We start from the raw sequence: 9,461 nt of genomic DNA on the forward strand, positions 1-9,461 counted from the left end.
TAGTATTTAATATATTTTGCTATGTAGATATTAGGTAATTTTGGTAGTACACATAACTGAAAAGTATATATATTATCTTTCATTTGATATATATATGTATATATATATATATATATATATATTTACAAATTTTTTATTTTTACTATGTGAATCTCATATGGTTTATGTTTGAGACGTGCATTGCACGTGCATGCTTACTAGTACAACAGAAGGTTAACTTTGTCTTCAGAAAGTTTCAGAATTTGTTGAGTTTTTTGGCAATGGCTAAAATACTTTTTCATATGAGGTGTTGGTGCATCCGAGAGCCAAGGGGTATTTGCCGAATAACTGTCCGCTATCTCCGCTACCCGGGGGCGCCATTCTATCGAACAGCCCGCCGGCACCGCCGCATCCTCCTTATTTCGGCGACTAACCCCTACGTCTACCGAACATTTCAATGGCGGAGAGGTTCTTCTCCGGCACGTCCACCGCCGCACCTCCGTTCGACGATGCCGGCATCCTCCTCCTCTCGGGCCCTCCGTGCTGGTATGCCGCCTCTCAAACTTCCCTCGGCTTGCTGAAACTAGCTCCTTTCCGCCCTGCGCGCCGGAGCAAACCGAAGCTGTCGTAAAACCCATGCGTTTTATCCAGTACGTTATCCCCATCATCCGTGCTTACCTCACTCCCCGCCGCATCGATTTTCTGGCCTTTCTTGCTGCTGTAACAGCGGGAAGACCTCGCTCCTTTTCCAGTTCGCGATAAACCGTGCGGCGGAGAGCGGCCGGCACGTGGTGTTCATTTGCAGCAAGGGGAGGTTGGAGAACAGCCCCCCCTTCTTGTCCCAGGTGAGGATTCTTGCCTGTCAGTTTAGCTAATGAGGTGAAACTGTATACGCTGGTTGTTCCCGATTTGTGAAGCCACAACTTTTCCTCTTGCTTCCAGGGTGTTGAGCCATCCCTGAGCGTGCTTCAGAGAATACAAATCAAGTAAGGAGTGTTGAACCTACAATGCTGGTTTACTTTTGTAATACCTTGCTTAAACTCCATAAGAGTAAGAGTATTGGTCATGCTATGTACTGTGACATTTTCAGTGTTTATTTGGACCGGTTTAATGTTTGGAATTATGGTGATATGGTAGACTCGGCTATATCATGCAGTCATAACTAATTTATGCTTAGTTCTGTGCATTCTATGTCTGCAGATACATTGAAGACGATGAGGGAATCAGGAAGTACTTTGCTGCATTTCACCTGCTTGACGACTTTCCTGCTGCAGTCATTGTCGATGATTTTACCGGTTTCTTTTCGGAGAGGTGCTATCATTTTTTCCTTTCTTCTGACCATTATGCTGCGACTCAGTTACTGAGTGCATTGCAAACACTATGCTGCGACTCAGTTTAGCATTTATGTTACAACAATGTGTTACACAATTCTCCTTTTGGACTTTAACCATGAGATGGATTTGTTTCTGATATGTTTCTTCTAAGAAACGCAGTTGAGGATTTTCAGCATTTGTAGTTAATATAAATAATGGTAATATCTAATACTGTATGTACCAAGCCATTACAGTGTGCTGGGTGTCCTTTTGTCTCCTAGCTCAGCATATTCCATTCATAACATGCTTTCAATTGTTTTACTAAAACCTTTGGTTATAGATCACCTTTACTCTGTTCAGGATGGTCAGACGTTATTGAGATGTCAACCATCAAAATAAAGAAATTATAAGCTCTTTAATTGACGTAAAATACAGACTCTTGATATTTTATATGACTAATTCTTACCATGTTGAAGCTGTAATAGGAGCTGCCAGTTAAGATATGGAAATACTAGGGCTCGTGATCTAGCATTGGTTCGCATATTAGCTTTGTGTCAAAATGCTATTTCGCATGCAAAGTAAGTGATGAAGTCAAACCCAGATCTTTAAGTATCTCCATTTTCTATGTTGTTTACAGTAAGAAATCTCAATCCCTTTTGTAGTGCAAAGCTTGGAACCATTGGATCTTGCAACCTCTTGCTCTCTGATGTACATCAAGGTGACAACCCAAGGTCCCTGTTCATCTACAAGAGATGGATAGGTTCCATATATACAATCCAAGGTAAACTGTGTATGTAGCCATTATTATTGTGCATTCGTACATTTATTAAGTAAGCATTTTGTACTGCCATTTGTCATCCCTTAGTAGTACATTTTGCATTCCCATATAAGGCATGCCAGCTGGTTGATTTGCTTATTCTCTTTTCCATATTATAAGATGTCTTTGTCGAGAGTACCCAGGTGAAAATGCCAAAGTACACGAGGACATTTAGTTCAAAATGCCAATTCGCCTTATTTGAAATCCATAGAACTTTCCCAATATTTGTTTTTATGGCCATAAAGTGAATATAAATTTGATGACCCTTGAGCTAGTATGTTTTCATGATTTAATCTTACTGTCTTTCCTCAGGTGACGGCTTAGGTTCATATCTACTCAAGAACATTAGCACTCCACAAAGTGGAACCAAGGAAGCAAGAGCAGCTAAATACTCAATAGCTTTACAGTACCTTGTTCTTGAGGAAATCAAAGAATAATACGTTGCTATTTATTTGAATTTACTGTGCGAGATTTTAGGTTCAGATTTCCCCGAGCTGATTGTAAATCCCAAATCTTAATTCCTACTTTGGTAAGATTTTCAATTCAGATTCGTCCATGAATTGGCTGTAAATTCTAACTCTAAATTCCTACTCTGGTATTGGCCATCCCTTGGAACAGTAAGATGTAAAAAGTATTTTAGTCGATACATAAGATTGCTTGTACTCCCTTTGTACCAAAATACTTGTCATGGTTTCAGTTAAGTTCGAACTAAAACCGCGACAAGTATTTTGAACAGAGGGATTATGCTTTAGTTGGAAGCCACACTCAGAATTCGGCTTATTTGATGCTGCCTAACCAAAAAAAAGAAGAAGCAATATCTGTTGAGTATGACTGTTTAAATATCGTGTGCTGCTGTTCATTCCATCAAATAGAATTAGCAGAGTTAACTGCTGATTACACTGAGAAAGATCTGAGAATGATAAGATATTTAAAGTTGCAAGTAAAAGTCATGTAAAAGCACCAAAATTAACCATTACATATTTGTGTTTCAAATACATTGCCATTACACGAGAAATGACAATGATACCAAAAGTAAACAAACAACTAGCAACTCGGCAAGGTAACAGAAATGGATAATATTGTTCGTCTGGCGCAAGCTTAGAAGTAACATTATTTTCCGTGAAATATCTCCCATGGAAGAGATCAACATTGCAGCAGGAACAGCTGAAGACTGGGTATGAAGAAAATGAAAATATTGCCTGGGCTGAAGAGCTCAGTAAGGATCAACAGTTGAAAAACTCCCATCTTCTCCCACATCAATGAGAAACTACAGCTCACAAATGTCACCTGGGAAGGTAGGAGCTTGGTAGTATTGGAGACGAGCCAATCCACTCAGAGATCCTTGACAATCTCAATGCCCATTGAGTTAGCTGTGCCAATGATAGATTTGCACAACGCCTCGAGTGACATATGCTTGCAGAAGGGGTCAGCTTGTTTAAGTTTTGCAATCTCGTAAACGTGGCGGAGTGTTAGGGATGACACAACGTTGTGACCAGGACGAGTGCTGGCGGTCTCAATTCCTGCTGCCTTCTTGAGGAACCATGAAACGGACGGCGACTTGACTACAAACTCGAAAGTGCTATCTTTGTAGGCAGTTAGCGTGACCTGCATAGGAGTTTCTGCCTTGTATTTCTGGGTCCTTGCATTGAAATCCTTGCAGAACGCCATCAAATTGAGCCTATAAAAACCGAGTGCCGGACCAACTGGTGGTGCAGGACGTGCAGCACCAGCTGGAACAAGCAGGCGGATTGTTGCCAGTATAGGCTTCCGTGCTACTGCATCTTTCAGAGTTGCCATGTGATTGCTTTAGTAGATCTGCAGTAAACACGAGAGTTTAAATGGAATTAGCAGAGTTTTCAACGAATTTCATGAAAAAATTGCAAGACAACTCAACAAGTGTTTGCTGAAAGCAACATCATAACAGACTTAGGGTCTGCAATCTGCCTCCTCGAAGGCTTTAACTTTTGAATTATATACCACTAGATGCCAAAGATACACTTGTAATGTACCTGAAGAGCTAGCGTCGGAGGAAAGGTGATTTACAGTGGCATGGAAATTCCTTGACCTGCTCTAAGCAGAAGCAATTTACAGACTATTCCTAGTCTCTTTCGACACCCTCTTCAGTCAATCCAACATAGCCTAGAATGTGGTCAAATGATGAACAATTCTACTAACATGTGGTTACAAGCAGTCAGACTGATTGGCGCAACTGATTGGCTTTTGCGGATGAAGTAATATATCTGGGCAATCCAATGAACCTTCTGGAACTATGTCCTGTATTGTTTTTCCAAAGATACATAAGAATTGCTCTATTTTGATTATTTTCATAAAGTTACTTGGCTTGTCAGCTCAGTGGATCTATTTCAGATGAGGAGACCAACTAAAACAACGTTTTATTTCAGATGAGGAGACCAACTACATACTGTTTTTCCAAAGATACTTTTTTTTAACCGGGCTAAACCCCTTTCCATTGAAGCATAACGTAAATATAAAGCCGATCCAAGATTGTTCAGGAGATGGGAAAGGGAAGAAGCGAGTTCAACGCACCAATGGGGAAACCCACTGTAGATGCTCGCAATTGAAAGTATAATCCAAAGATACATAATAATTGCTCTATTTGATCATTACTTTCATACAGTTACTTGGCTTGTCAGCTCGCGGAATCTATTTCAGATGAGGAGACCAACTAAAACAACATTTTATTCAGGCAGACAACTTGTTGGACACTGACTTGCAATATCTGGATGCTCTGCAAACAGTCTCAAAAAATACATAAATAAAGTGACCCCTAGATCAAAGCAGTGCCACAAATCCTCTTTGAAATTTAGAAATAATGATTACCACCATGAAAATGAAAGGTTGGAGAATCCTGCAAGTGATACGCTCGAGGGGATTTCATGGATTTTGAGTTTTTGACACCCTAAAATCACGAAAGGAGTAGCGCTCGGCTGTAGGACTAGGCTTCCCCGCACACCGCGCCGCTGGCCACTCCGGCCGCGGCAGGCACCGCACGCCTGCCACCGCCCACCCGGGGGCTCGCCTCCGCCCATGCCTCAGTGCCCCCAGCTCCGGGATCCCGCGTCTCCACCGGCCAGCCTTCAATGCGGCGCTTCCGCTGGTCGGGATATGTCCCGGGTCCCTCTGATGTTCCAGCCACCCCGTCCTCCTCTGCGGGCTGGCGTTGGGTTGCGCCCCCTCCCTTGCTCAAATCAATCGTGGTCACTCCTCCATCCACACACATTCACTCCTCCGGCGCCATTGATGAGGAGGGATGGACGACCTATCAATCCCGCAAGAGCCGGCACGCAAGCAAAGATCAGCTGGTCGGCGCGGGGAGCCAGCGCAGGGGCAATAAGTCCTCCCACGGGCACGAGGCCTTCTTAAGCAAATTCAAAGGCCTTTGTTTTCGTTGCCTCAGCCCCCACCATCGCCGGATAGATTGTAGAGACCCACTGCACTGCATCATTTGCAAGAAGGCCGGGCATTTCGGCAGAGAGTGCCCGCTGAACCCGAAGAATCGACGGAGGGCGACACGGTGAATGAGAGGCTGGGTGAGCTGCGACTGGTGGGTGAGCGCCTTGTTTTCCCCAGTTCGGCGGCGATGGCTGAGGCGGACGCCCCCTACATCGACCATCGGCGCGCGACAGCCACAAGGTCATCGCTTCCTCGCCGACCATGGAGCAGCAGCTCTTCCTGCTCCAGCAACATGCCGCCATGGTCACCGCGGTGAGCAAGATCCACGCGGTCAGCCCCTACTCCATCGGCGAGGCCATTGAGAAGGAGTTCCAGATCCCCGCGCACCACCTCCTCATCACCAACCACAACCCCGAAGACTTCTTCATCAACTTCAACCTGCCGGCGCACAAGGAGCTCGTCGTGCGCCGTGGCTCGCTGGTGGTGGACGAAGTCACATTCCTGCTAGAGCCTTGGAGGGAGGACACGCACGCACTGCTCGAGACCTAGATGATCAATGTGCGCATCGTCATTGAGAAGCTGCCCATGATGCTCTAGACCTTGGAGGGCGCCGCGGACGCGCTCGGGGACAAGGTGATCATCAACCGGCTGGATAGCCGCACGTTCGAGCGTGCCGACCCAAAGACTTTCGCCGTGTGGGCGTGGGTCGCCGACCTCGCCCACATCCCCACACGGCGCACGCTCTGGAAGCACACCAAGGGGGCTGGCCTCGTCGAAGAGATGTTTGGCTTCTCCCCACCAAGATGCGCGGTGGCGCCACCGCGCATCTCAAGAGGTGGGACGTCCTGGTGCACCTGGACCGCATCGAGGACTGGACACCCCTGTCTCCGCACTCATCTCACTCAAGGCAAAGCGGCATCCCCTCCTCCGAAGAGGACGAGGACGACCGCCCGTACCCACGGAACCCACCCATGGGCGGCTGGGTGCATGGCAAGGAGGACGGCAGGCCGGTGCTGGGGCCTGACCGGCGCGGGCGCTCCCAGGTGCGTGTGGTGTCCACGGGCTGTCGGGGCATGCCCTCGACGAGGCCAAGGCGCGGCCATGATGGAGACGACGGCCACAGTGGCCAGCAGCATTCCTGGAAGGACACCTTGCTTGGTCGGGCGCGCGGCAAGGAGCCGACGACGGCGGGTTCTTACTCGAACCGCCACAGGAGCCGCACCCCGGTGTCGTGCCACCGCCAGGGCACACCGCGTGGGCACCGCTCCTCCACTGGACACGACGACTAGCAGGCAGGGCAGGCGGCCAACCTCAGCAAGGGGCAGCGTGCGACCAGCCGCAGCAAGGGGCCGGGGCACTCGTCTGCCGTTCCGGGTGCATCCACTGTCGCCTCCCTCCTTGCTCCTCCGAGGCCGTTGTCCAACGCCACAAAGGCCCCCACCAGGGTGGACCCGGTTACTGACTTCTTCGACGGCGCAGTAGAGGTGCTTCCTCCACCATCACGCCTGGACTCGCGCGCTTCCAAGCTCGATGCCACGGTGGCGGCTAAGCTCGACAAGCCACTGAACTTCGCCAACGGAGGGAGCACGGGAAGCGGCAACCCGCTAGACATGGGACCGGCTCTCTCGCTGGCACGTCACACCCCCGAGGCGGCGATCACCCACTCCCTGCAGCTCAGAGCGGTGACAAACCAGGTGTGCCACCTTCAGCTGGGAGAAGGAAGCAGCAGCGGGGCGTCGGGGCAGCTCTTCACCAACATCCCTCCGTCGGCAGTATTCCACCGGCAGGGGGAGATCTCACGTCGCTTTACACTGCCCTAGTTGTCCTACTACCCAAAAAAGATGGGGCCATGAAGATCACTGATTTCCGCCCGATCAGTCTCATTCACTCCATAGCAAAATTGATCTCTAAAGTGCTCTTCATTCGGCTTGCAGAGGTGATCCACACAATCATATCTCCAGCCCAGACGGCTTTCCTCCGGACCAAGTGCATCCACGACAGCTACCTCTTCGTGCAAAACAATGTCCGAGCGCTTCATCGACGGAAAACCCCCACCCTCCTCATGAAACAGGACATAGCGAAAGCGTTCGACATGGTGTTGTGGGAATACCTCCTGGAGCTGCTCCAAAGATTAGGGTCTAGCGCGCGCTGCCCTGATTGGGCTGAGCTGCTTCTAGCCACCTCCTCCTCCGCCTACATGCTCAATGGGATCTCAGGCGACACCATAGTGCACCGCCGTGGCCTCTGGCAGGGTGAACCCATGTCGTCGTTCCTCTTCATTTTAGCCATAGATCCCCTGCACCATCTCCCGACGGCGGCGGTCAACTAGCAAATCCTGATGCCAATTCCGGGGCGCGAGCTAAAACTTAGAGTGAGTCCGTACACCGACGACGTTGTAGTCTTCATAAACCCTAGTAGGCAGGAGGTGGACAATCTGATGAGCATCCTGCGTGATTTTGGTTACGCAACGGGCCTCTGCATAAACTCGGTAAAATCTTCAGTCGCACCTATTAGATGTGAAGAGCTTAACATTCAGGAGGTGCTCGGGGGTTTTGGGGGATCCACCGTGGTGTTTCCGATGAAGTACCTAGGCCTCCCAGTGACACCAGGTCGCCTCCGACTCGTGCACCTCCAATTCATCATCGATAGGATCAAGGCCCGGCTAGCAGCATGGAAGGGCAAGCTGTTGCCGATCTCGAGCAGACGTGTGCTGGTGCGTTGCATGCTTAGTGTGATGCTGACGATCGCGCTGACAGTGTTGAGGGCACCAAAGAAGTTGTTCAAGGAGGTGGACAAGTGCCGGAGGCGCTTCCTCTGGCGACAAGACGAAGAGATTACGGGAAGCAGCTACAAGATCAACTGGCCATCTGTGTGCTCGCCGACGGCGTGCCGTGGCCTCGGCATCCACGACCCGCAAAGCTTCAGCCGCGCCTGCGACTCAGGTGGCTGTGGATCACTTGGCAACACCCGGAGCGCCCATGGGTGGGGTTGGAGACACCATGCAGCACGGAGGACAGAGCGCTGTTCGTGGCGGCGACTACGGTGAAGATCGGAAATGGTGCCACCGCATCCTTCTGGCACTCCTCCTGGGCAGGGCCAGCCACCCTTGCCCAACAATTCCCTCTGCTGTTCACGCATTCGAGGAAGAACAGAACCGTCACGCAAGCACTGAACACTGACACTTGGATAAAGGACCTGGCGCACGGCCGCGCCCAGGAGCTGCTTCCAGACTTCCAGAACATGCATAGAGCCATCAGGGGAGCGACGGAAGGGCTGCAGGCGGAGGTGGCCGATAAGATCAAATGGAAATGGGAAAGCTCAGGAAACTACTCTTCAAAATCAGCCTATGCGATGCAGTTTGTGGGGAGAGCTGCCACAACTTTTGATCAAGATATCTGGAGGGTTTGGGTGCCGGGGAAGATCAAGATGTTTGCTTGGCTGATGTTCCAGAATAGACTATGGTGCAACGACAGATTGCAACGACGGGGCTGAGCCAATGATTATTTCTGTCAGATGTGCGTCCGGAACTTCGAGTCTGCTCATCACCTCTTCTGGGAGTGCACGAAGACACATGAGCTATGGACGGAGATAGGACGATGGCAGGGCTGCTCTTCCTTCGCGCCGACGGACGACTCGCACAACGCCGCCTCCTCCACGGCGGTTGCTCACCACATCTACGAGAGCATCGAGTCAAAGTGGAAGAAGGGCGCCAGAACTCTGCTGCTGTTGGCGTGCTGTGAGATCTGGCAGGAACGGAACCACTGCACTTTCAGAAAGAAGCTCCCATCCACTCGACAAATTATACAAAGGATCACCAACTCAATTGAGCTTTGGAGGATAGCAGGCGCAAGATGCCTCGAGAGCCTCTTCGGGGAGCCACCGTGAGAGATAGGACATAGATAGTGAGGGGATGATCAGCTATGGCCAACCCCTCCCAC

At 49.7% G+C, this 9,461-nt stretch overlaps 2 protein-coding genes across 3 annotated transcripts in view; one reads left to right on the plus strand and one right to left on the minus strand.

The window, feature by feature from the left end:
- The first annotated feature begins 331 nt into the window (after positions 1-331).
- On the plus strand, positions 332-2,714 carry LOC119268364. Of its 2 annotated transcripts, none has more exons than XM_037549981.1 (7): positions 332-525; positions 707-824; positions 922-965; positions 1,180-1,290; positions 1,769-1,870; positions 1,955-2,073; positions 2,422-2,714. In XM_037549981.1, exons 1-7 carry the CDS (start codon positions 437-439, stop codon positions 2,544-2,546), a joined length of 708 nt encoding a protein of 235 aa, XP_037405878.1. In that variant the 5' UTR covers positions 332-436; the 3' UTR covers positions 2,547-2,714. The 2 variants fall into 2 exon arrangements, with proteins under 2 accessions (XP_037405878.1, XP_037405884.1); XM_037549987.1 differs by having other exon boundaries at positions 1,778-1,870.
- A 229-nt stretch (positions 2,715-2,943) lies between these two features.
- LOC119268377 (50S ribosomal protein L11-like) overlaps positions 2,944-9,461 on the minus strand; it is a 7,528-nt gene continuing 1,010 nt past the window's right edge. Inside the window, exon 2 of the mRNA XM_037549997.1 lies at positions 2,944-3,924. Within this exon, the coding sequence (XP_037405894.1) occupies positions 3,442-3,906 (465 nt within the window). The 5' untranslated portion in view covers positions 3,907-3,924 and the 3' untranslated portion in view covers positions 2,944-3,441. The remainder of the gene's footprint in view (positions 3,925-9,461) is intronic.

The sequence above is a fragment of the Triticum dicoccoides genome, chromosome 1A (genome assembly GCF_002162155.2).
Source record: "Triticum dicoccoides isolate Atlit2015 ecotype Zavitan chromosome 1A, WEW_v2.0, whole genome shotgun sequence".
NCBI classification, from domain to species: Eukaryota; Viridiplantae; Streptophyta; class Magnoliopsida; order Poales; family Poaceae; genus Triticum; species Triticum dicoccoides.